General features: G+C 43.4%; 1 protein-coding gene across 3 annotated transcripts in view; it reads left to right on the forward strand.

Annotated features, from left to right (window-relative positions):
* Nucleotides 1-5,998: 5,998 nt before the first annotated feature.
* LOC144454521 (kalirin-like) overlaps nt 5,999-27,982 on the forward strand; it is a 185,964-nt gene continuing 163,980 nt past the window's right edge. Inside the window, exon 1 of one of the 3 annotated variants that reach the window (XM_078146748.1) lies at nt 5,999-6,245. In XM_078146748.1, coding sequence (XP_078002874.1) covers nt 6,161-6,245 — 85 coding nt within the window. In that variant the 5' untranslated portion in view covers nt 5,999-6,160. The remainder of the gene's footprint in view (nt 6,246-27,982) is intronic. The other 2 variants (XM_078146747.1, XM_078146746.1) reach the window with 2 other exon arrangements.

Here is a 27,982-nt window from a genome sequence, read left to right on the forward strand (position 1 = left end):
AAGTGTTTCTTGGCTAAGATGTAATCAGCGTACTTATAATAGTGATACGCATCATATTCAAAGCCTCATAACTCTTTATTCATGATACATAGTAATGAGACCTTTGAGTTATTTTTTCCTTAACCTTGAGCCATATTTTCCAGTATGTTTTTCTACCACTTCTGTGTTGAAGACACTGCATATATGTTGATTTAATTCAGAAAATCAGGGTTCTTAATATAATTTTTCTTCCAGTCCTGAGACATACTGCTGTCCCCTTTGTTCCTGTGTCCCTATCTTACTGAGTTTAACAAAAGTCACTGAGTTCAGGAAGAAAGTTTTACTTTTGCATAGAGGTGCTAGTCTTGGAGACTTTAGAAATATACTCAGTCTTGGGCATGGAAAGAAGCAAGATATTCTCAATGTATGCTCCAATTCTTCAATGGATCTTTGATCCCATGTAGATATTTCTGTCTGCAGTGCAGTTTGCAATCCATCCGTGGCTGCCCATCCTGTAGGACTCTCTCCATATCATCTGATAAGTTCACAAGGGATCACCCAGTTTAGGGAGGCTTTCCTTGCTTTTTCTTGACATTGCAAGCATGCCAGTGGAGCATGGTTGGTGGTTTATGTTATCCATCATTCTTACCTCATAACCAACCCAGATTCTTTTTCACTCTTCTTTTTTGTGTTGTTGACATCCTTTATTGCATTTCTTTCCATTATTTCTTATTTGTAATGTGCTACAGCCTGCTGACACCCACCATGCCCTGGGTGATAATGCTCATTTTCACTTCTTTGGAGAATGTAGTTTGCTATGTCTGGCAGCTATAAAGAAAATCCCAAAGGCCTTTGTTCACAAACTGTTGGAATATTGCAAAGGTATTGAAAGTCTAAATAGCAAGTCTAGATGTCCACCGTAATATCTATATTAGGTTCAGAAGAAAGTTTTTCATTTTTGATCAACTGTGACCTAGGGATTCATTTCCTCTTTTCATTTTTCTCCCCTCACCCGATGAAGACTGGGGCACCAGCTAGGAATGTGGAAGAGGGATTTAAACCAGCTATTAGTTGTCATCTTAGTGGTATTCCTTTAAAAATGTCTAACTTCAGATTCAAGAGATAAATAGGGCTGCAAGCCTGTCATTGTGTATTATTTTGTTTTTTGCTGTATTTTTGAAAGGGGGGAGATCCTTGAAGACATGTACTGGGGTAGTTTAGGTTCCTTCCTGGTACCAGAGTATTTGTGTGCACTCAGTTCCCCAGATGATACCTTCCCAGTAGAGACTTTCTTAAAAGGCCATTGGTGTTGGCTGCCTGCGCAATTCTAGATGGAAAGCCACCTTTTTTGGCAGCATAATGACTGAACTTAAACACAGCATCAGCTCCAAATGATATCAGAGATCCTTGGGTTGTCTTCCTAGGATGGCCAAAAGTTATATCCTAATTAGATCAAAATAGAGAAATTCCAAATGGCCTTGAGGCACTAAGGCAAACAGAGATATTACCATTCCAGTGAAAGCTGCATCAATCAGGACCAAATCTGTCTGAAGGCAGAATGAGACACCTATTTTAATGATATGGGTTTAATGTCCCTTGCCAAATATCCGGGTCAGTTTCCTTCATTCAAGGGGATTTCTTAGGTAAGGATGGGCAACATGCCAGGACCCAGAATGAAGCTTTGCTTCAAAGATTGCCCTGAGATCAACTCTGAAACAGCAATGAATTGTCACATCTTGCCATGTGATGGCAGGAGATAAGATGTTAACACTTGACCATAATACTCTGGGGCCTGGAACAGGCTGAGGTCAGAAAGTATGGTGCCTTGGTAACCTAAGAGGTCAGAGATAAAAGCATGCAGCCAGAACTCCCAAGCCATGGCAATAAATAGGACCAGATGCTAGGACAAAGCCCAGTGAGATGAGTGAAATAGCCAGAAATGTAGGTGGGATGGATGGGAGAACTGGAGGCCCAACCAGACATGCATGAAACAAACTTGGACAGATGGAGGAACGAATGAAACAGTTTGCTTTACATGTATCCATTGAAGCTTCCTCTTAATTCTCGTTTGGAGAATACAAGTCATACTCCTTATTCCTTTGTGTTTTTGTTTTTGTTTTTTTTAGACAATTGGGGTTAAGTGACTTGCCCAGGTCACACAGCTAGTAAGTGTCAAGTGTTTGGTCTGAGGCCGGATTTGAACTCAGGTCCTCCTGACGTCAGGGCTGGTGCTCTATCCACTTCACCACCTAGCTGCCCCTAATACTCCTTATTCCTTAAAGGACCAAGCTTGCTGAGATTTCGGAACTAGACTCTAGCATCAATTCAGGATCTCTCATAGCTAGTGTCAAAATATTCTTTATAGGAACCCTTCCTCAAGGAAGGGTCTGGATGTTAAAGATGGTCTAGGAGCGCCAATTCATCTCCCAAGCTATTGAGCCCCTCAGCCCATGATTAAATAAATTCACCTTGGAAGACTTGCCAGACTTGGGAATCATAGGATCATTGGTCTATTGTTAGAACAGGCCTCAGAGATCACTTAGTCCAGCATCATCATTTTACTGTTGGAGAAGCTGAATCCCAGGGATGTTAAATGATTTCTTTGAGGTCATACAGGCAGTAAATAAAGCAGCCGGGGCGGGGGCGGGGGGGTACAGTGGACAGAGCTTTGGGCATGGAATCAAGAAGACTTGAGTTTTCAAATCCAGCCTCACTGTGTGTGTGTGTGTGTGTGTGACTTTGTAGAAGTCATTTGACCTCTGTCTGCCTCAGTTTCCTCAACTGTAAAATGGGGTTAGCAATAGCACCTCCCACAGTGGTTGTGAGGAGCAGATGAGATCTTCACACATTTGAAAAGCACTTGGCACAGTGCACGGCACATAGGAGGCATTAAATAAATGCTAGCGATGATGATGATGATGATGATGATGTAGTAGTAGTAGTAGTAGTAGAGGCAGGTTTTAAACCCAATTCATCTGATTGCCTAATAAGTGGGGTTTTTCCATTTTACCACACTGTCCCATTTTGTGACCATCTCTGGCCAAGACCTGAGGTGACCTCAGGGTATATCCTGAGTGGCAACTGAGCAAGGGTTATACGTTGACGTCAGATCCAGGGAGGCCTGGCAGTGGTAATGGTCACCACAGGTCAGGAATCCAGCTAGGCATGCTGAGGGCTAATGGGCGTGCAATTAGAAGAGGTCATTACAAGCAGTGGATTTGAATTTGGGGCATGAAGTCCCAAAGCAGTCAGGGCACCAGAAAATGAACTTGACACTAAGTTAAGGTTCTGGCTCAGCTAAAAGCATCTTAAATACTTTTTGTGGGGTGGGAATGAATCTCAAGAAGCAGACAGCCCTGGTCCCATAGGCAAGTGACTCCACATTCCAGAAAAGAGGGAGGTTAGCAGGCAAAAGTAGAGCCTGACAGCAAGCCTTTACTTGATTGGATGTGCTGGGCTGTTATTATTCCAGTAAAGCTGCTCCTCCATTCTGAATTTACATCTCACTCAAACTGAAAAAGCAAGCACCAAATGATTGTCTTTCTCCTAAACTTGGGGAGTTGGTTAGCTAAATGTCACATCCACATCTTAGATATGGAATCAGAGGACCTTGGTTCAAATCCTGACTCTGTCTCTTCCTAGCCATGTGACTTTGGGCAAGAATGCGCTTCATGGCACTGGGTCTCAGTTTTCTCATCTTTAAAACGGAGAGATGGGACCAGATGAGCTCTGACATAAGGTCCTTCCAGCTCTAAATCTATTCCACACTCCCAACTTACCTACTTGTCTAATGGATGGGTTTTCTATGGTTTGTGAATCCCTAAAGATTCTAACAAATCTTTCTAAATCTGGGTTCGAGGTATTAAACGGAGAATATGAAAAGAGCAATATGCACAACAAATGTTATAAGTTCGGAAACCAAAATGAATGTTCAAAATTGTTTTTACATGTAATTAGGGGAAAATAAAATATTATTCAAAAAGGAAAAAATTATTATCCAAAATTTTTTTAAATGGCACCAAAAAAACAAAAGAAAAGGTTCAGAAACTACTTCCAACCAGGTAGTCCCTTAAGTGAAGATAGTAGATGAGCAAAGCATATAGCATGGTGCAATACAAAGAGCTCTGACCTTGAAATCAGAGGTTGCAGGCTCAAATTCTACCTCCAAAGATACCTTTGTAATCTTGGGCCAGGCTCACTGGACTTCAATTTCTTCATCTACAATGTGAGGGAGCTGGATTAAATGGCCTTAGAAGTCCCTTCTAAAATTATGATCCTATGTTAGATTGAAGTAGTTGTTTTGTGTTGGTGACTAATGAAAAATAAGCCAAAGATTACCACTGGAGAGATTACAGACAGCTTTGAGGGCAGGACTGAGGACTTTGGACTTTATGTAAGTTTTTGAGGAGGATGTTGACAAGAAAGCAATATTTTAGGAATATTATGTTGGCAGTCATGTGCAGGTTGGATGGGAAGGGGTCAGAGGGATATCGGATACCTCTAATCCAGATTTGAGAGGATGAGGGAAGAACTAGGGTGGTAACAATGGCAAGAAACGGATGGAAAATATTTGGGAGGAAGAATTGACAGGATTTGACATCTGATCAAATAGGGGCTGATCAAGAGGAGTTATGAGGACTAAAGTAAGAAACAAGTAAAGAAAAGTCCAGAGCCTGGGAAACAATATTGGCAGTGCCACCTAGACAGGGCAGTTGGGAGAGGGAGCCAGCTTGGTTAGGGGTGGGGAAATATGGGGGAAGGGGGTGTACAAATAATAACTTTTAGGTTACAAAGTTCTTTATATTTTGTACCATTTGATCATCATAACAATACTGTGAGGTAGATAATATTTGAAACCTTTAAGTTGGCTACACTATCGAAGATTTGGGAGACTCATGTATGTAGTTACCATACAAACAGAGCACTGGTTTTCTATAGTTATTTATAATTTCAAGGTCTGACTGTTACAGACAAGCTTTATTCATTTTGAAAACACTATACTTACCATACTATGTAAGTTGGGTGAGTAAAGCTTCTATTAAAAACATTTATTTATACATTTTACTTTATTTATTTATACATTTTATTTTATTTCTAAATTGTCTATTATGTGCTAGGTATTATATTAGGCGATAGAGATACATGATTACTTACAGGAGGTAGTATGGCATAGTGAATAGGACACTGGACTTGGGGTCAGGAAGACCTGTGTTCAAATATTGCCTCAGATTTGTATTAACTATGTGACTCCATGCCTCTGTTTCTTAATATGTAAAATGAAGGGGTTGGCATCTAGAGCCAACCATATCTAGCTTTGAATACTGTCTATGATCCTATAATATGAGGTAGTATGTTATAGTGGGTAGGGCACTAGAGTTGAGGTCAGGAGAGATTAAATCCTGTCTCAGATAGTTGATAGGGTGTAGCTCTGGGCAAGTCACTTACCCTTTTCGGTGCCTCAGTTTCTACATCACAAATTTGGAAAGGGGGCAGACTCAATATGCTATATATAAGGTCCCTAAAATCTATGATCCAATGGTAATGGGAGCAGGGGCCCTAAAAACTAGGGAAATCAGAAAAGGCCTCATGGAAAGTGGAAAGAGTCCTGGACTATGGAGTTAAGGGGTTTACAAGGCCTGTGACTTTGTTTCCTCCGCTGTAAATAGAGGAATTAGGCTTTCTAATGGTCCTCCTTATTTTAAATCCTATAGCCCTAAATGTGCTGGGATAGAGAATTGATCTACTGCTCTTTATCCTAACCCCTGCAATGGTAGATTATTGGGTTGGGGCTGGGGCAGAGAGCAAGTAGAGAAAGTGCCTTGAATTATCCGTAGACTCGCAGCAGTTCTCCACTGCTGCTGGTGCCTGCAGCCACAGCCATAGCCAATGGTTGCATAAGGTTCAGTGACAAGTCCCTGGCAGAGGACTGCGGCACAGCTGGAATTGGAGCTCCTCCCCCTGCTCCCTAGGCCCTCCCCTTCTTTCTCCAGAGCCTCCTCCCCTTCTCCCCAAAGGTGGCTGGCTCACTTTCCCTGTAAGTCAGAGTGGACGGGGAGACTGGGAGAGAGGCAGTGTGAGCTGGCTCCCTGCGCGCCAGGCTTCCTCTGTGCAGTCTTGGGCTGTGCCGGGTCCTGGCTGGTGGTCCCCTGCCATGCAGACGTTCTAGGGGGTGGGGGGCAGCATGAAGGGGGGCGAACGCTCTTATTCCCGATGTCCTGCCGTGGGTTGGTTTCTTTCGAAGTGCTGCTGCTGCTGCCGGTGCAGAGGTGAGAGCAAACCCAGGGCTTGCGGGTTGTTGAGAGAGGGAGGCATGGGGCGGGAGGGCTGGTCTTGATTTTGCTAGCTGAGCTGAGCGGCGCTGGGGTTGAGGGGCGAAGGTACTTGGATAGTGGATCTGGGGAAGTGGCTGAAAAGGGCAGAGAGCAGAGGTTAGGGAAGGGTGACGGGCGTGTTTAGCACTCAGCCTCGGTTTGGCTCCCTAATTAAATGCCATCTAGGTGATATTCAAACTTAGCTCTCCTCCCCCCCCCCCCACTTTGGGAAGCTGCAGCTAGTGAAATGCGTTCCACTCTGGATTTCTGGGGCCCAGTCTGCGAGGGGGGAGGGACTCCAGTAATGAGTGAAAGGCGTCTTTCTTCTTCTGCGCTCATTTGCATATGGATCCTAACTTCAAGATTTAGCATATGACTCTGGACTGCCGGAATGTGCTTGACACTTGTCGCCTCTCCGGGAACTATTTTTGCCCCAGTGACAGTTTTCTAATGGGCCACAGGTCCCGGTAGTGCTGCTGCTGTTTTTCAGTACCCGGGCTGAACTCGGCTTGTTAATTAACTTAAGAAGTCTCCTAGCGCGCAATAGAGACTGTATTTAATTATCTTCTGTTCATTTTGGGGGTGTTGAGAAGGCTTGGAGGAAGCTACGTGATCCTACCAAGTATTCCTGCAAAGTAGGGGACTCGTCATGGAGAGCCCCATAGCCTGAGGGAAGGTTATGGGGTTTGTTTGTTTGGGGGAAGGGGGGCGGTATACTACTATGAAACTAACGGCAACATTCTTGGTCAATTAGAGTCAGTAAATATTGCTAACGGCTGTTAGTCTTCAGTTTGTAACACCTAATTCACTTGGTGATGGATTGCGGTGCAGTTGGACGAGATACAAATTTTCCTTTTCCGTTGATTTATAATTCTTTTATTTGATAGTAATTTTTTTTATCTTTAAAATGTTTTATTGATGCCTATTGGTTTTACTATACGGTCGTTTCTGGAAGTACACTCTTTGCCACTTCTTAGCCCTCAAAATTGAACTCTCCTTTGTAACAAAGAAAAATAACTGTTAACAAAAAAAAAACTTTAACAAAAAAAATTCTGTGAAGTTATTGGCATGAACTCTTTTTTAAAAGAAGTATTCTTTGAGTATCTGTGTACCTCAGTATTTCCAGGTTGCCTTTCCCTTCCCAAAGTCAGCCTAATAATCTCTCCATCCTAGACAGTTTTAAGAGAAATAAGACAAATTCCAAGCATTCCCCTCCCCCCCCACTCCAGTTTCCCATCCACAACCTCAGGGTCGCATCTGCCATTAACTCAATCAAAAGGGACTAAAACTGCAGTTATAGGAAGGTAAAGTATAAAATTCAATAAAGGGGAAAAAACCTCGGAAAGATCCACTGTTGATTTAAGAGAGATTCAACAGTGTGAATAGAGGTTTGAAAGGGAATTTGTGTGTTTTGGGTAGGGGAAAGAATATAGAGAAACTCGGAAAATGTTGAGGGGTAGAGGAAGAAAGAATATCTATTGGAGCCTGAGCTGATCAGTTTCCTTCAGAAGCTGCCCTGCCAGTCTGAGAACTTCCAAAACATGGTTTCTAGGGAGTTGGCTTCCTGTAAAAATCCAGAATGTAGTTTTTTTGGTGGTTCTTATCTAAAGCCCTTACAGCTGCCCTCCTTCAGACCAGATGTATTCTATATGAGCAATCCTGATTGCTCAAAAGGGAAAGTGTCCTGTGGTTTCATCCCCTCATTGATTGTAAATTCCTCTTTTTTCCCCTTTCCTTCTTTCTTTTCTTCCTTCTTTCCTTCCTTTCCTCCTTTTCTTTTCTTTTTTTTAATGCTTCTTTAAGGCCCTCAAAAAGTAGAAAGGTTGGGGTAGAGAGTAGGTGACAAGTCCATGGGAATTCCTGCTGAGAATGCCCTTTGTTAAGGGGAGACCTGGTCAAGCAACTGATAAAGGGCTTTCTCCTATTGGCTTTTGGCCCCTGTCTCCCAGTGTTTCATATCAGCCCTGTAGGAGTCTTTGTGAGACAAAGGTCAGAATCGTTCGGGTTACTAGGGAAGAGCCCTAGAAGTGGCTCTCTATAGAAAAGGGAAAGGATAGATAAGGTGGCCTCCTCTTTGCCCTTCCCCCACCTCACTCCCGGTCATTTCCTCAGGCTTTGGAGCTTTGGGGTATTAGATTGCAGGGTGCTTTTTCTCCATAGGGAAGGAGAAAGCAACCTTATTTAGTTAGATCACCACCCTCTGGGGGGGTGGGAAATCGCTTGTTGGTTAACTCAGTTCAGGTGGACGGGTGGGTATAGAGTACAACGTTGAAGGGGGGGGGGGCCAGGGAGAGATCAGGAATGCAAAGTCCTTGGATACTTCTTAGCATGGCCCTATGAGGAGGGTGAATGCTTACTATCAGTACATCTCCTAAGATTCAATTTTGAAGCAGATTGTAAAGATAAGAAAGTCTCTTGCAAACCTTGATCTTCCTTCAAAATCCTGATGGTGTTATTTCCTTCCTCAGCACCAAAGCCTTAACAGGAAAGGCATGCATATTATCAGTCTGTCAATCAAGTGTTTATTCATTGCCTACTATGTGCCAGGCCCTGCCTCCCCCCTTCTCTGAGGAAAGAAAGAGACAAGTAAAACAGCCCCTGCCCTCACAAGCTTGCACTCTATCAGAGCAAGAATGACTACACATAACAATATACACAACATCTATACAAAATAAGTGCAAGGTCATTTATGTTGCAGTGGAAAGATCATAAAATAAGGAAGTTGAACTAGATGCCCTCTAAGGTCCCTTCCAACTCTAAATTCTAGGATCGCCAGGATTCTAGAGACCTGAGTTCTAATTCAGACTCTGCCACCAGCTTTCCTAGTGCAATGCTAAGCATGCCACTTAATTTCAGTTGCCTCCTTTGCAAAATAAGGAGTTTGGACTGGATAGATCAGGGGTGGGGAACCTATGGCCTCAAGGCCACATGTAGCATTCTAGGTCCTCGAGTACAGCCGTTTAACTGAGTCCAACTTTTATAGAACAAATCCTTTTATTGAGGGGATTTGTTCTGTGAAGTTTGGATTCAGTCAAAGGGCCATACTTGAAGATCTAGAGGGCCACATGCGGCCTCAAGGCTGCAGGTTCCCCATCCCTGGGATAGATGATCCCTTCCATCTCTGACCTTCTCAGCTAAATAATCACCGTAGATGACAGACCCTGGGAAAAAGAGAAGATGGGGGGGTGTCATTCCAGTCCATCAGTTCTGTTTGCAAGATGAGCTTTCTTTCCTTTTAGGTGAACCAGTTGTTCTAGTCTGACAGACTGAATTTGAAGAGCCTGTTTTAAAAAAAAAAAAAGAGAGAGAGAGAGAGAGAACACTGGGGATTTCAAGTGCTAAGCAGAGAGGTCTAGGGTCTCTGGTCTCTGCTTGGTCATAGAAATAAGTCTCTCACTTTGCCTGCTCTAGGCCTGCCCCTGGAGGAACTTGATTATCAAGGGAGTGGGGCTTGTCCCCAGGCCAGGTGAACTGAGGGAAGAAGGAAGGTAGCTTCTTCAGGGGAGGCTTGCTGGACTAGCTCCTGAGACCTGGGATTTAATGCTGTCATCTCCTGCGCTTTTGTACAAAAGAGAATAGATTGATGAGAAAGAAGTTGCAGCTGAGTTCCGCACCCACCCTTGAGTTTGATTCAGGGCTGCTATGACTAATTCCCCTTGGATGATGGGGCTCCCATCCTGGGAACATGTTCATTGGAAAGCAATCACCCCAAGTCAGAGAACCCAGATATAAATCCTGTCTCTGACACCTGTTGTGTGACCTTGAGCAAGTCACTTAACTTTGCTTGGCTACATTTCTTCACATGTAAAAGGAGGAGGTTGAACTAAATGAACCTTGAGGTCCCTTTCAGCTCTAGATCTATGATCCTAACCTAGAGAAAGCTAGATGTTGCAGTAGATCGAATGCTAGCTTGGAGTCTGAAAGACCTAAGTTCAAATCTGTAGGAGCCTGGACAAGTCACTTAATAATCTTGGCCTCAGTTTCCTCAACTGTAAAATGAGGATAATAATAACACCTACCTTTCAGGGTTGTTGTAAGGATCACATGAGCTCCTAGCACAGTGCCTGGCATTTAATAAATGCTCAATTCCTTCCTTCTTTTCTTTCTTCTACTGGTGAGATAAACAAAGACAACGTGTATTAGTAAAAGATTTTTAAATGTTACTTTTTAAAAATACAAATTGATCTTATGTTATGTCTTTTGTTTTTATATCACCTTACTATCCTAAGATACTCCTCTCCCCTTGCCTACTTAGGAAGCCATCCCTTGAAACAAAGTTTTTTTAAAGGGGTTGGGGGGGGAGTCCAGAAAAACTAATCTAAGGTGTCAGACAGTATGTGCAATATCGCACAAGCGTTCTCCACCACTTCAAGGAGGATGGTGAGGGGCTAAATGCACATTTTTAATGCTAGGTAATTCTTCTTGCCTTGGCTTGCAGGTGTTTATCTTGAACTAGGTCAAGTGACATGTTAGTCAAAGCTCAAAGCCTCTGATAACACAAGGACTGGGGTTTGTAATCCTTGCCTTTTGGTGGAGACAGACTAGACCTGTGATTTCATGCAGTGTAGGCACTTCCCTCTCCCAATTCACCCTCTGGCCTTAGAGGATTGCTTAGGAAGCTGAGAGGTTAAGTGACTTGCCCTCAGTCACACACTTAGTATGTCTTTCATAGATTTAGAGTGAGAAGAGATGATCTAGTCCAACTGATTTATTTTACAGATGAGGACACTGAGGCCTATACTTGCCCAAGGTCACACAGGTGGTAAATGACAGAGCCTGAAACTAAGCATGTGCCATCTGATCCAGACCTAGGACTTTTCCCATTTCATGATGTGCCAGAGGCAGGATGTGAACTTGGACCTTTCTGAATCTGAAGCCCACCCTTTATCCATTCTGCCATTCTCTCCTTCAGGCATAGCTTAGGGCAGATACTGCCTTCTCCCAGCTCTATAGTGTCATCACCCACAAGGGCTATAAAGTGAAAATTATGAGGAAAATAGGGATTTGCTTTAGTTGACCTTGACTGTCCAAGAAATTCCAGAAACGGTGAAAGGAAGGTGACGCTCCCCTGTACTTTTCTCCTCCTCCCCTGCAGGGTTTGAGTGAATAATCTTCTGGTAGAAGAGTTTGATAAAAGGGTGAGAATTTCTACCTGGCTTTCTACCTGGCAGAAGAGCTGACAGAGGGGTAGAGAGGGAATAGGTGATTGAAGAGGAAGCAAATAAATGGGTTATAACAGCCTCCATTAGAAGGTGGACAAAAGGTCGCATAAGTGTGATAATGGCAGGCTCATGTCTGAAGACTGATTAATCATTGATACAGCACTCATGGTTGGAGTTTTAAGGTCACTCTGCCTAGCTAGACTTTCAGACAAGCTGGGGAAAGTAGGTCACTCCTAGTTTCCTGATTTGTCTTTAAAAGAAAAATCCCAGCAGTCTGGGGTTAACTGGAAAGACTTAAAGACAAGAAGCACAGGAGGAATCTGGGAGCAGCAGTCACAGCCTGGGAACATCGAGGGGACAGTTGAGACAGAGCCACTGAAGAGCCTCTCACCTCATTCTTGTGCTCTGGCTCCGAAAGACAGAGCTCAGAGGTATAACTGGTCTAGCATGCTGGTCATTGATTCTGGGGCAAAACCATTTCTTCCAAGAAATGTTGCCTCAGTAACACAATCCGACCCTTACCACTGCCTTTCTCAGCTTGTGTGTGTATGTTGCATTATAAATACCTCTAAAACTTTGGCATTTATACCTATCCTGTCTTCCCTCCCATGTAAGTCATAAGCCCTGCTGGGACAAGGTCCATTGCCAGCCCTCCAATTGCCCAGTGAAGGACTCTGTACTTAAAGAGTGCTCAGTGGAACGGAGGGAAATAAGGAGTGTAATGGGGACTGACCTGAATTGAGGTAGTTTGGCCACTAAGGAAAAAGAACTCTCATTCTTTTGTGATCTCCAGTGGGTTCACAGTCACTCATGATGTCAGTAGTCATAGAGAGAGAGGCATAATGGCAAAATAGACAAGACACTGGCATAGAGTCAGGAAGACTCGGGCTGAAATCCACCTTTAGCACTTACTAGCGCTATGTGACCATGATCAAGTCAACATCTCTGAGCTTCAGTATCTTCCTCTTTTAAATAGGGACAATGGTAGCCAGCATTTATGTTCTCTGGGGCCTTCACTGGTTTTTCAGTTACTGAGAGTTCATCTGGCTTTTAATGATATTTTTATTTCCATTATTGTAGTCTTGGTTTATATAATTTTCTCCTACCTTTTATTTTTACTATTCTAGAAGAATTCTTCTTTGTTGATATAAAAAGCCAGTGAAAATGTATTTTGCCTTATTTTAACTGCAAACTTCAGTAGGCCTGTTTATTCAGAAATGTTTCATGAGTACCTCCTAGTCAAGTCAAGTCAACAAGCATTTATTAAATGTCTACCATGTACCAGGCAGGCAGCTAAATGGCTCAATGATTAGAGCTCTGGGCCTGGAGTCAGGAAGACCTGAGTTCAAATCCTGTCTCAGGAACTTACTAGCTATGTGACCCTGGGTGAGTCACTTAACTTCTGTTTGCCATAATCCACTGGAGGAGGAAATGGCAAAGCCCTTCAGTATCTTTGCCAAGAAAACCCCATGGACAGTATTGGTGTGCTGTGGTCCACAGTTGGACACAACTGGACAACAACAATCCTAGAAAGAAGGCACTAGTGTAAAAGGGGATCAGGAAAGGCTTTTTGCAGAAAGTAGTTTTTTAGCTAAGACTTGGAGAAAGCCAGGAGGTGGAGATGAGGCTGACAAGCATTTGAGCCATAGGGGACATCTCAAGGAAATGCATGGAGTTGAGAGATAGTGTCATGTTGAAGGAATAGACAGGGGGCCAGTGCCATTGGGTCAAAGAGTAAGTGGAGGAGAATAAAGTGTAAGAAAAATGGAAAGATGGGAAGGGACCAGGTTGTATGAGGACACACAAAGGTCCTATCCCTGCCCACTAGGGGCTTGCTGTCTAGCCCACTGCATTCTACACCCACTCATGGGACAGAGTTTCCAAGTCCCTAATCAATGAAGTGATCTCTTCTCCCACAGCTGCCCCAAATGTGTATCCAAGCTGTGGAATTTGGCACTGGGGAGCCCAAGATCTATAACGATGATGAGATAGAAAGTCAGTCTACTGGTTAAGGAAGGAAGATGCTCCTGTTCTGCTCCTCTGAGGCCAGCTACTTTTCTTCATCCTTTTTGTAGACTGGAGACACTTGAGATTTGTCATCCCCCTCTTGCAGTGGTTGGCAATGGAGTGACCAGCTTTAAAACCCCCTTGTGCAATCCATCAGTAAATCAGCAGGCATTTAGTAAACCCCTATTGTACCAGATGGGGATACAGAGACAAAAATTAAGCCAGTGCCTTCCAAGTAGCTTCCAACTATCATTACTGTTGTTGTCATTCAGTCGTGTCTGACTCTTTGTGACCCCATTTGGAGTTATCTTGGCAAAGATAATGGAATGGGTTGCCATTTCTTTTCTAGCTCATTTTACAAATGAGGAAACTGAGGCAAACAGGGTTAAGTGACTTGCCTAGAGTCACACAGCTAGTAAGTGTCTGAGGCCAATATTTGAACTTAGGTCTTCCTGGCTCCAAGCCCTGTACCTTATCCACTACACCACCTAGCTACCCCCTTCCATCTATTATGGGAACAACTTGAACGCTAATAAGAAAAAAAGATATGGGGGCAGGGGAAATGCTTGCAATTGGGGGATCAGGAAAGGGTTTGTCTATGAGGAGGGACTTGAACCAAATTTTGAAGGAAGCTAGGGGATTTGAGAAAACCGAGGTAAGAAGGGAGTCCATTCCAGGTGCAGGGGACATCGAGTGCAGAGACATGGAAGCAGGAGAAAGAATGCTGCACTTAGGATCAGCTAATAGGCCAGCGGGGCTGCACCATAAAGTACATGGAGGTTGATGTGGATGTGTAATAAGCCTGGAAAGGTAGGCTGGGGCCAGGCTGGGAAGGACTTTATGTTCTACACAGAGACTGGATTTGATATTAGAGGTAATAAGGAGATACTGAACATTTTGGGCAAGGCAGCAGCACAGCCAGCTCTGTGCTTTAGGGAGTTTGGCAGCTCTGTAGAGGACAGTTTGGAGTGAGGAGGAGGAAGGCTTGAGGTAGAGGAATCAAATAGAAAGCTATTGCAATAGTCTAGGAAAGAGGTAATGAAGGTCTGGGCTAGGGAGGCAGCTGTGTGAATATATAGGGAAAGGAAAGGGGAGCATATAAGCATTTATATAGTGCCAGTTATGTGGCGGGGGCAACTAGGTAACAAAGTGAGGAAGGCTCATCTTCCTGAGTTCAAATCTGGCCTCAGACGCTTACTAGGTGTGTGACCCTGAGCAAGTCACTTAACCTTGTTTGCCTCAGTTTCCTCATCTGTAAAATGAGCTGGAGGAGGAAATGGCAAACCACTCCGGTATCTTTGCCAGGAAAACCCCAAATGGGATCACAAAGAGTTGGAGAGGACTGATAAATGACCAACCCCTTCTCCCAAAAACATTATGTGCCAGGCACTGTGCTAAGTACTTTATAAATATTATATCATTTAATCCAACCCTGCAAAGTAGGTGCTATTACTATCCCCATTTTACAATTGAGGCAACTAAGCCAAAGAGAGGTTAAGTGACTTGCCTGTGGTCATGTAGTAAATAAATGTCTGTGATCACATTTGAACTCGGGTGTTCCTGGCTCTGGGTCCAGTACTCTATCCATTTTGCCAATGTAGAGTTGACAAGACTTGGCAAATGATTGGATACATGGGGTAAGAGAATGGCTCCCAGGGTGCCAACCTATGTGACTGAAAGAAGGGTAGGCCCTTGACAGAAATAGGGAGAAGGTTGTGGTGGGATGGGGAGGAGAATGATTTCTGTTTGGGGCATATGAGTTTGAGGTGCCTAAGGGACATCCAGTAGGGAAGGTTCAAATAGGAAGCTGATGATACCGAACTAGACATTCCTGAACTGTAGTTCAGGGGAGAGACCAGGCCTGGATACATAGATCTGAGGGTTTTCTGGAGAGAGATAATTGAATTCCTGGGAGCTGTTGATGTCACCAAGAGACAGAGAATAGAGAGAGAGGAGGGCCCAGAATAGAGCCTTAGGGCATACTCACAGTTAGAGGGCAAGATGTGGATGATGATACAGACACAGGGTTTGAAAAGGAGTGTCCAAATCAAGTGAAAGTCTTCAGGAACAACCAGAGTCTCCAACCATGTTAGATACTTCAGTGAGATCAAAAAGGATGATGACTTAGGGAGAGGGCATTAGATTACCAATTAAGAGATCATTGCTAATTCGGGAGAGAACAATTCATATTGACTGATGGGTTTGAAAGGCAGACTGTGAGAGCTTTAGAAGTAGGGGAAAGGGGGGCAGCTAGGTGGTGCAGCGGATGGAGCACCTGGCCCTGGAGTCAGGAGGCCCTGAGTTCAAATCCAGCTTCAGACACTTGACACTTACTAGCTTAGTGACCCTGAGCAAATCACTCAACTTCAATTGCCTAACCAAAAAAAGAAAAAAAGAAAAAAAAAGAGAAGGGAAAGGAGAAGTGAAAGCAATGAATAAATCCATGTTTTTTCCTACAAGTTGGTTTGTGATAGCAAGGGAAAAAAATAGGATGATAAATAAATCAAATTCTATTTTTTTTTTAAGGATAGGGCTTCAGGGAGCCTATAGCAACAGAAGACTAGAAAAAGAAAGGTGAGCCATGAGTGGCTATAATGGGATGATAGGATCATAGGACCATATATGTAGAGCCAGAAGGGCCCTCAGAAGTCACTGAATCCATTTTTATAGATGATGAAATGGAAACTCAGAGCTGTTAAGTGACTTATCCTGGGTCATGCAGCTTGTGAGTGTCTGAAGTGGGATTTGAACCCAGGTCTTCCCCAAGTCCAGTGCCATATCCACTATACCGTGATGCCTCCCAGGAGATCTCTTATGGACTTTGTCTCATAAGAAAGGGCCTTGTAGGGGGAGGCCCAGGAGCATGCCCTTACAACAAGAGTTCTTAATGTTTTAGGTTTGTCTTTTTGTTGTTGTTCTTAACCCCTTTGGCAGACCGGTAAAGTCTAAAGACCCCTTTCTCAGAGTCATGTTTGTAAATGTTTACAGTTATCCCTTCCTCATCACAATTTTCCCCATCATGGTTTCCATATATCGAGGGTCAGCATAAGAAATTAAGTGAGAATTTGGGGGGAGTTTTGTGGACCCCGCAGAAAGCACACAAAGGCTAGCAGATGACACAGAAAAAGTTTAGAAACTCAGAAATGCATAAAATATGTGCATAGTGTTGTATATAATATCAACATAATTTATTATTAAATACCATAAATACACACAATTTCTTCTTCTCTGGTATGAAGGGAGAGCCAAAAAATTTTATGAGGATTTTCCAGATTGCGGAGAACCCCTACAATGTGCAAGGGATAACTGTATAGTAAAACATATAGGATTTCCAAGCCAATCATATTGAAAGACTGTTGTCAAAATAGGTTTTGGAAAACAGGTTCCAAGATGCCCATGTAAGAATCCTTGTTCCAAAAGATTAGAGAGAAGAAACTTGTTCCTAGGTCTCCTCAGTGGCTCTTCTAGTGCATGGTCAGAATCAACAGACTTTCGGTTATGCTTCCTGGAAGGAGGGAGAGCTGTGGTTACACCTGGAAGGTGAGGGAGCTGCCGAGTCAGCTCAGCAAGGTCGAAGGACAGAGATCAAAGCCACCAAACGGGTTCCTTGGCATTCTTTGCACTCTCCCTGATGACATGCAGGAGGAAACAGCTAGTGTGGAAGGGAAACCCTTTCCACCGTGAGCCAGGTACCTTGTAAAACTCCCTTCCGTTCCCAGGCAGATGCCAACCTCTCTGTTTCAGTGGCTGGCTTAGTTACCCATCTGTTTGCTTTCAGTTTGCCCTTCTGAGGCTGTTCAAGTCAGAGGTCTTTTTACCCCCCAGGAATGGGGATGTTTTCCAGCTCTTGACAACAGAGAGCTGAACCTCACTGCTAGAAAGCATTTCCAAGCACTCTGCTCTTATCTGACCTCTGCTCCATCTCAAACCAGGGCATTGTTTCTTCTTTGTCCCCATTCCTTGCCCTCCTCTCTTCCTTGTTAAATGTCATGATGAATTGGATTCTGCCTAGGGGGAAGGGGGAAAGGTGTGGAGACCGAAGAATACATTCCCTCTCTGGTATAAAGGGGACCTTTTTTTTTTAGTATCATTCATTTCTGCTTTATCTCATGCCAGGCATCCTTCTGCGGGAAGGACTTTTTGCTTCAGTCAACGTGAATGGTCTGTATACACTGCACCGTTTATATGCCCTTAGTTTCACTCCCATCACCTGTGACCTAAATGGAAATAAAGAAGGATGAGGGGTAGGGAGAACAGCAGCCACTTAATGGTCCCCACCCTCCAAATCCCAAGCTTATAGTATCAATGAGAGTAGTACATCCCCACCTCACAGGTTCAGAGGTTTTTAGATATGAGATGAACCTTAGAGATCAACAGGTTTCAGCGTATCCTAGAAGCAAAGCTGGAAGGAGCCCCAGGGGTCATCTAGTCCAACCCTTCCATTTTACAGATAGGTAACCTGAGGCCAAAAAAGTTAAATGAACTCTTACCTAGTGCTATTGTTGGGATCTGAACTTATGTCCTCTGGTTATAAAATCAGTACTCTTTTCCATTGCGCCCCACTCCCCCTGGTCAGTGCAACTCATTTCATAGATGAGACCATTGAGATGAAAGAACTTGTCCTCAGCAGCCTTGGTGGCCCAATGGATAGAGCACTGGGCCTGGAGTCAGCAAAACATGAGTTCGAATCTGGCTCAGACACTACTAGTTGTGTAACCTTGGGCAAGTCACTTAACCCTGTTTGCCTCAGTTTCCTTATCTGTAAAATGAGCTGGAGAAGGAAATGGCAAATTACTCCAGTATCTTTGCCAAGAAAACCCCAAAAGAGGTCACAAAGAACCAGACATAACTGAAACGACTGAACAACAACTACAACTTGTCTTAGAATGCACAAATAGTGAGTAGCAGAGGCAAGGGTTGAACCCAAGTCTTTTTGACTCCCAAATTAGGGCCTTCCACAGTATATCCACTGGTCTCCCCAAATTTGCTTAGACTTTTATGAATAGGGCAATGTTGTGAATTGGATCTCTAACCTTTGTAAATGGTAGAGCTAACTGAGTGTTTGGCCTCTATGGGGATGTAGGTCAGGAAGGCAGGTAAAGATGCCTGGTTTTGGGGTGCATCATGAATGAAGAGTATTACCCCTTCCAAAACCCTAATCCCCAAATCATCAAGACTTAGCCCTAGTATGAATGTCCATCCTCTCAGGCAATACATATTTTTAAGTACCTACTGTGTGCCAGGCACTATGCTACGCACTGCAGATACAAGGAAGGGTAAAAGACAATGACTGCTCTCAAGGAGTTCACAGTCTAATGGAGGAAACAGCATACCAACAACTCATAACAATAACAATAATATTTACATAGCATTTTTATGCACCAGGAACTGTACTATGCACTTCACAAATATCTTCTCATTTGATCCTCACAACCACGTGCATTCAAGCTATACACAGGATGAATTAGAAGAAAAATCAACAGAGGAAAAGCAGGAGAATTAAGTGGGATCAGGACAGGCTTCCTGTAGAAGCTGGAATTATTAGGTGGGACTTGAAGGAAGCCAGGGAAGCCACAAGGTGGATATGAGGAAGGAGAGCATTGCAGGCATGGGAGACCGGCAGTAAAAATGCAGGGAGTGAGTCATAAGATGGGATTCTTGTTTGAAGACCAGCAAGGAGGCCAGGGTCACTAATTGGAAGAGTACACAGTGGAAGGAGAGGCTTCATAGGTCTCCTCGGCTCTTGCTGTCATCTCATGTGAAAATATTGATTTAAAACTTTGTTAATCTCTTTAAGTTCCGTCATCTCCAGTTCTTAGCCCATGAACTGGTGTTTGGGATTGAAATAATCTTGTGTAGAGCAGTCAAGTGTTCTGACCTGATAAGGGAGCAAATATCCAGCCCTGCATAATGTCAAACATCAAATGAAAGAGTGGGTTGGACTAGACCACCTCCTAGCTCCCTTTTAGCTATAGAGTTGTGCTTCCCATCAGAGACTAAATCCCAGATCACAGAATCATAAGAGTTTAGAACTAGAAGGGGGCTGGGAGGAGGCTTGTTCAAGGTCAAAGAGATCATAAGAGGCAAAAGCAGGATTTGAACCTGGGTCACTTAACTCCAAATCCATTTGGAATTGCATTTTACCATACTCTTTCATATAAGGCCTGGTCCTGAGGGTTTAAACCACAATGTGGAGATGTACAGACTTAACAAAAAAAAAAATAACCTCTCAATAAACCTTTAGTCTAACTGGGGAGATGGTGTCATAAAAGAACCACTGGATTTAGATGAGTAGGTTTGTATTGTGGGTCTGCTGTTTTACCTTATGTGGTCTGCCTTTGGGCAGGTCCCTTTGGCCCACCCCCAGCCTCAGTTTTCTCATTTGCACAATGAGAAGATTGACCTCTGAGGACCCTTCCAGCTCCAACTCCTGTGATCCTACATAAACACGTGAAAATGTAGCCCTGACAGATGTAAATAAGCTTGAGACAAAAATAGAATCCAAGAATGTTGGAGTTGAAATGATTTTTAACAATCACGTCACCCCACTCGCTCACTTTGCAGCTAAAGAACCTGAGTCTTGTTCAAGGTCATGCAGCTTCTTGAAGCCATCTCATAAGGCAGCACCTGACTGAGTGTTAAGTAGGGAGTGCTAAGTTCTGTCTGGGTCCTGAGAAGGGCTAGAGCTGTCATGGAAAGAAAAGGTCGTGGGCAAGGTGGAACTGGAACTAAATAAGCCCGAGAGCACAGTTTGGACCAAACTAGGTAGAGAGGAGGGGTGAGAGCATCCTGGGCAGGTAGAACAGCGTGAGCAAAGCCAGTTCCAGTGCACACCAGTATGCAGCTGGTCCTCCTTACATCCCAGTCCTTCCACATCTCTGGAGTGTACAAGGAGACAGAACAAAGAGTGCTCTGGTAGAGCTTATGGCTACTCCCTCTAGTAATCAAGGGCATTTGAAATCCATCTATGCCTCCTCACCCTGTCTGATACTTTGCAATATAAATATATTATATATTTATTATATTATTTTATATACAGAGAGAGTGAGTTGGACTAGACCACCTCCTAGGTCCCTTTTAGCTATAGACTTGTGTTTTTCATCAGAGACTATGACTAAATATAATATAATAATCTCTAGCTATGTAGAAATAATAGCTAACATTTATATAGCACCTACTGTGTGCCAGGCACTGTGCTAAGAGCGTTACAAACATTGTCTCATTTGAGCCTCACAACAATCCTGGGAGGTAGATGATATTATCATCCTCATTTTACAGATTAGGAGGCAGGCAGCAGCTAAGTGACTTGTGCAAGATCACATAGCTAGCAAGTATCTGAGGCCAGATTTGAACTCAGATCTTCCTGACTCCAGGCCTGGCATTCTATCTGCTTCACCTTGGCCTTCACATCTTGACGTTGTAGGGAGCACACGGGCTAACCATTTCTTATCATTCATTCTCACTATATGACCAAGTTACTTCCTTTTCTGGTTCTAAATATCTCTGACATCCTTCACACAACTTCTCTGGTGTGATACTTAACTAGTAACATATCAGCCTCCTCACACTTGCCATACATTCCTTCATTGCCCTTTTGTTAACCTACAGCACTAAATGTTGGCAGATCAAAGTGTATCTTGACATACAGCTAGACAGCATAACTCATCGGAAGAAAATTTAATGAGAATAGACTTTGTTTCCGGGAGAAGCTTGGGGTCCTTAGAAGCACTGCGTCACTTGTCAGACAATCCAACCTACAGCTCTCTTCCCTCTGTTTAATTCATTATCCGTGTGTGTGCGTGTGTGTGCATGTGTGTGTGTGTGTGCGCGTGTGTGTGTGTGTGTGTGTGTGTGTGTCTATCCAGGTCTATGGATTGTCTCACATGAAGTAGACAAGAGATAGTTTCATCCACTTGTAGTTCCTATATGGATAGTTAGGCCACACTCTTTTGACTGATTGTGTATCTTGAGCAGTCTTCAGCGCTCTGAGGCTTGATTAAATCATCATCTGAGGTCATGAGTGTCTGCAGGACCTGGGATGATATGACCACAGATCTAGAACTGGAAAGCTCTCAGAAGCCAGATAGTGTGACCAAGTCACTCCCCTACTTAATAAACTCCAGTGGCTTCCTATCGCTCCAAGATCAATATAAAATGCATTGATGTTCAAAGTCCTCCATAACCTAGCCCCTTCCTACTTCTCTAATCTTCTTATACTTTACTTCCTAACACGTATTCTTCAGTCCAGTGGCATTGGACTTCTGACTGTTCCATGAACAATACACTCAAATTCTTCGCTCCAGGCATTTTCTCTGGCCATCTGCCATGCCTACAGGCATGTCACAACACTCTTTCTCCTCTGCTCCAACTACTGACCTCCCTGGCTTTCTTTAAGTCCCACTTAAATCCCACCTTTTCCAGGAAGCTTCCCCAACCCCTCTTAACTCTAGTGCCTTCCCTCTCCTATTTATCCTGTATATAGTTTGTTGATACACACGTGTTTGCTTGTTGTGGCTTCTGTTAGACTGTGAGCTCCTTGAGGGCAGGGATTTTTGTCTCTCTTTGTATTCCCAGCACTTAGCACAGTGCCTGGCACACAGTAGGTAATTAATAAAAGATGGTTGATTGATTGACAGATAAGAAAATTAAGGCCTAGGAGGAGAAGTGGTTTGCCCAGGTCACCTTGTTAGCAGGATTTGAACCCAGATTCTCTGACTCCTGAGCCAGTGCTCTTTTCACTCCCTTCTTTGATGACCTCTAAAGTCCCTGATACTAAGTGTACTTGACTGGATCTCAGATCTAGTAGCTTTGGGGGATGAAAATGGGGGAAAAGGATGATTAAAAAAAACTAAAATGAGCAGAAAGAGAGCAAGAGGCTGGTTATAAAGAACTGTTAGTCACTAGAGCTTTCAAACATTGGGGTTGGGTAGTGAGTTCCCTGTCAACTGAAAGTATTTAAACAGCCCAGATGTCCTTCTTTCAGAACAGTTGCTAGATCCTATTAACTAGATCCCTGTACTATGTGGGAAGGTGGACTAGATGTCACTTAACATAGTTTCTAACACTAAACTCCATCAATTCCACTGATCTAAATTGATCTAAATCCAATCTAAATTCAAAACTAAATTCCATTCCAAGTCACCTTTGAAAATGCAGAACAAGTAACTAAGAGGCTGCTTTAGAAATTAAAGAGATTTTTTTTGTTCAGGTTGGGTTCCACTTAAATGCAGGGAAGGAGGCAGGCTCTCAAAGCTTCTTGTACTTTGCGGATTTCTTAACTTCTAGTTTCTTGATCTCTTCGTGGCTTGTAGCTTTCACTCTTCCTCTTCTCTTCACCACCACCCCCTGTAGCCCAGCCCCTTCCCGATTTAACTTTCTGTCTAACCACCAAATAGCCCTTCCATCTGAGAGTTCGGGTGGCCAGAATGTCTGTGGCTGTCCTGAAGCAGCTCCTTTCCCAGTCTTTCTTCCCTAGGAAGGTGGGAAGGACTAAATATAAACCCAATCCTGCTGTTAGGAGACACCAGCCTGAACAGTGAAATGATGAAATTAGAGTCGGGCTGTTTACAGACATGTTTAGGGTAAAGAGGGGTGAGGGTGGCTGGCCTCCCTGGGCAACAAGATCTCCTAAAAGACCAGATCCAGTTTGTAAAACGTGAGGGAGGAGGAACTAAGGGGTGGAATGAGGCTTCGCCCAGAATGCTCTGAAGATGGGCTTATTCCAGCTCTGCTGGATAACTCCAGGAAAGCCAGCCAGATTCCCCACCCTGCTGATTCTGACTGCAAAATGCGAGTGACACAGACCTGCCTAAATTTATAATTGCTTGTAGACTCTCTTGACTGTCCAACCCAATTACTCCCTTGCTTTTGTCCCTGATTCTAAAGCATCCTTCTCGTTGGAATGCACATCAAAGAGCCTATGAGGAGGCCAAATTCTCCAGTCCAGAAAGTGGTTATCAAGTAGCCATCAATTTGCCAAGAGCTGTGCCATTTCTGAGTAGTGGATACAAGAATTTTTTTAAAAGTCTCTGCCCTCAAGAAGCTTATATTTTTATTAGAAGGCAAATTTCAAGTCTCATGTGCCTTGGATATTGTCATGAGCTGCTTGCTATGTCAAATCATCTAGTGGTCAGTCATTCCTCTGGCCATGAGTCATTATGGACCTAGCTGGACTGGGCCTGAGAAGAGATCATTGCTAAGATCATGCTCAGAGCTAGATTATGGTCAGGGTTTGTGCTTTGGCACTCGACCCCTTGAGAACCACGGGTTTCTAGCAGGATGTTAGTGGGAGGTCCAAATATATGTGAGATACACACCACGCAGTGGATTTCTGTATTTTGTCAGTACTTATTTAGTTGATATAACAGTTGAACATTTTTCTGTGTCAACCTGAATTAGGAGCATTATTTATTTAAGAAACAAGGCAGGAAACAATCAATCAGCATTTTTAAAGTGCCTACTCTTTCATAAGGCTCTGTGCTAGGCATCTGGGATTCCAACTGAAAACAAGACTTCCTTCAAAGAGCTTACATTATATAAGGGGGAAGTGATTTAAGATGTGCATGTAACTATGAGGTAATTGGACTGGAGGAAAATGTGGGAGGCCCAAGAGTCTTCATGTAGAAGATGGCTCTTAATCTGAATTTTGAAGGAAACTAGGAATTTTAAAAGGTGAAGGTGAGAAGAAAGTAAGTACATTCCAAGATTGGGGGCAGCCTGGGCAAAGACATGAAGACAGGAAATTGAGTATCCTTTCCGAGGAACAGCAAGACCCTTAGTGTGGCTGGATCATAGAGACTGGAAGGGGAGGAATGTACAGTTATCCCTTCCACATCATGATTTTCCCTATCAAGGTCTCAGGCTGGCATAAGAAATTAAATAGGGATTTGGGGGGAGTTTCGCACAAGCCGCAGACAACATGGGAAGGCCACCAGACAACACAGAGCCTATGACCAAATACTTACCCCAAATTTTACAATAAGGTACTATAAACACCCTCTAAAAGAAAAAGAAAAAAATCAGACTTCTTCTCTGGTATGAAGGGAGGGCCAAAAAATTTTACATGGATTTTTCCAGATTGTGTGGGGGCAGACAACTGTGCCCCAAACCCCCACAATGTGGAAGGGATAACTGTATAATAAGCCTGGGAAGGTGAGCCAGGGCCAGGATTGGTGTAGAGCTTTAAACACTAAACAGATGAGTTTGATTTTGTTCCTAGATGTAATAGGGAGCCAGCAAAGTTTATGGAGCAGGTGGGGGACATGGTCAGACCCGTGCTTTAGAAATGCCCCTTTGGTAATTGTGTGGAGGATGGATTGGAGAGCAGAGAGATTTGAGGCAGCAAGATTAAGAGGCAACTGCTATAGGCCTGGTGAGGAGGGGTGAGGACTTGAACCAGGGCATGTGGTGAATGAACAGAGAAGGAATGGATTTGAAAATGGTGCCTTTTTATAATTGCTTTGTACAATCCAAGTGATAGAATGAATGTAAGCTCTTTGGGGACAGGGACTATTGATTGTGTTGACTTTGTATCTCCTTGTTTACCGTATGAGATTAATAAATACTGGATGAAATAAGATTGGTTTGAATGTGGCATGTGGAATTGTTCTCCAGTGACACGTACTCTTTCTCTGTATTTTGTTGTTGTTCAGTTGTTTTTAGTCATGTCTGACTCTCCATGACCCCTTTGGGGTTTCCTTGGCGGAGATACTGGAGTATCCTTCTTCAGCTCATTTTACAGATGAGAAAACTGAGGCAAACAGGATTAAGTGACTTGCCCAGGGTCACACAGATAGTAAGGCCTCGGGTCAGACTTCAGATCAGGTCTTCCTCACCCCAACCCTGGCCTTTTATTCACTGTACCACATTGAAGCCAGAGTTAGGGAGATAGTATGGCTCAGTGAAAAATGCACAGGCTTCAGATCCAGGGGATCTGGATTTGAATGTAGACTGTGCCATTGACTGCTTTAAGTGACCTTGGGCAAATCATTTCACTTGCCTGGTCTCAGTTTCCTCTTCCTCAGTAAAAATGAGAGGGAGTTGGAGCAGAGGATGTCTGGAGCTGATTCCAAGTCTGTCCTATGATTTTCCTAATTTAAAAATATATATGAAATCCTTTGTTGAGAAAATAACAATCCCTAACATCCCTGTTGTACCAACATTCTGTATTTCAGTGATTGTTTCAAAAGCATCTCTGTCATTAGGGTTTTTTTTCTTTCTGACTTGAACTTTTAACCAGTCTTTAATAGTCCGTAGGCTGGTGTAGAGAGAGACCGGGTGTGTGTGTGTGTGTATGTGTGTACATGATTGCCTTCCAGTAGAGATCACCCAGCTGCTGGGAAGCACCAGGCTGTGAGCCCTCCAGAGCCAGGCCTTTGTGTCTCTCTCTCGAGACAATTCTAGCACAGTGTCACATTGAGACACTCAAATGAGGTCATCAAAGAACTGGTTGAGGTGTGTAGTTAAATGGGGAACGTGACTTCTGTCCTCAGCCATCTGGAGGGCTATTGTGTAATAATGATAACAACAATAAGAATGGACATTTATAGAGCCCTTTTAGATTCGAAAAGAGCTTCATATCATCTCCTTTCACCTTCACAACAGCCCTGTGAAGTTAATGCTATAATTATTATTATCCCGCTTTTACAGATGAGCAAACTGAGATGTTAAGTGGCTTGCTCAAGGTAGCTCAGCCAGTAAAAATGTCTAAAGTCTTCCTTATTCAATTATCTATCCACTCTACCTCTACCATTTCTTTGGAATAAAGTGCTTCTTAAACTGTAGAAGAGAATGTTAGGATTGGTGGATAAATGCTATGGGGAGGCAGATTTCTGCTCAATGGAAAGCATTTTTGAATACTCAGGACCATCCATGGATAAAACAAACAGCTTGATGAGATAGTGAGCTCCCTGTCATTAGAGGTATTCAAGAAAATCCTGGACAGTCATTTGCTAGAGATGTTGTAGAAGAGATTCTTGTATAGGGCAGAGAGTTGGACTTGATGACCTTTGAGCTCTCTTCTTGCGCTAGAATACTATGAAATCCTATTTTGAGATGACTACGCAAGTGAAGCTGGCAAACTAGTAAATTGGGGGCTAGGCAGATAGAAATAGAAACAAAGGATTTCAGTGACTGGCTAAAAGCCAATGCGATTTAATCTCTTCCTTTATACTTTCTTTCTCTTACTTCAACCCTGGTTACCCTATGTTGTGAGTCCTAATCTCAACATCCCCATCAGAATACCCTTTGTTAGGACCCTTTGTAACTGATGTTACCTTCTTCATAACTGCTTTAGTCTAACTATCTCTGAAGAAATGACTCTCCAGTGAAACACCTCATGTCCTAGGTCCAGCCTCATATTCATTCCTGCATGTACATTTGCATCTATATCCACTTTTAGACCCCAGCCACCCAGTTCCCAAGGGTCTAGAAACCATAGGCACATGATATACAGAAACAGCAACAAAAACAAAGAAAGACTGATTTAAGAACTCTAGGTCATATGTCCCAAATTATACTGCTGCTGGTCACTCTGTGTTCCCAACCTGTTTGGCCCCAAGCTCCCAAACTAACCCACTCCCAACCTTTTTCATCCACCAACCTCAAATTTCCAGCTTGAACCCATCGTCTCTTTATCAGAACAGACATCTAGGCTTTGTGCCTGAGAGAATCCCTTTCACCTGATATCATTCCCTTAGTCTACCCATGTTTAAAAAGAAATGGAAAGGGAGGCAGCATCAGCTTCTCTTTCTGTAGCTGACTTCCTGTTATGTCTGTAATTTTCTGTAAAGTATGATGGGATATAGTGCCAGTAACTATGTACATCTTTGGGAACCTTTCATTTGAGTTTTCTCACTCTATGGTTTTTTAAATCAACACTGTGGCACCTTGGGCACTATTCCAACTGGGGTGGGAAGATCAGTGGGTACCAAAACACCAAAAGAAAAATGCTCCTATGACTCTGGGCTCCCAGTCTCCTGCCCAACTCTTCTGCTCCCTGTGGCAGGATGTGAATAAGATTCTTTCTTATTAGTCAATCATACTCAAAGTCCACCAGCTAACTAACCATCGGATATCGGTATGATGAACTCTGAAAAATCATTAAGGATATAAATTGTCGTTCAGTCATTTCACTTGCGTACAATTCTCTGTGACCCTAGTTGGGGTTTTCTTGGCAAAGGTATTGGCGTGGTTTGTCATTTCCTTCTCCAGCTCATTTTACAGATGAGGAAACTGAGGCTAACAGGTTTAGGTGACTTACCCAAGGCTCCCACAGCTAGGAAGTGTCTGAGGCTAGATTTGAACTCAGACCTTAATGACTCCAGATCCAACGCTCTCTCTACTCAGCCATCTAGCTTTCAGGGGCATGAATAGGGTGATTGTGGACTTAGGATTATAGATTTATATCTAGAAGGGGCCTTATGAGTCACGTAGGCCAACCCTCTCATTTGCAGAGAATAAGAACCTGAAGCCCAGAGAGGTTAACAGACTTGGCCAAAATCACACAGGTAGGAAGTAATAGAG

This window comes from Phascolarctos cinereus, unplaced genomic scaffold (assembly GCF_003287225.1).
Source record: "Phascolarctos cinereus isolate Bilbo 61053 unplaced genomic scaffold, phaCin_HiC Scaffold_726;HRSCAF=1367, whole genome shotgun sequence".
NCBI lineage: Eukaryota > Metazoa > Chordata > Mammalia > Diprotodontia > Phascolarctidae > Phascolarctos > Phascolarctos cinereus.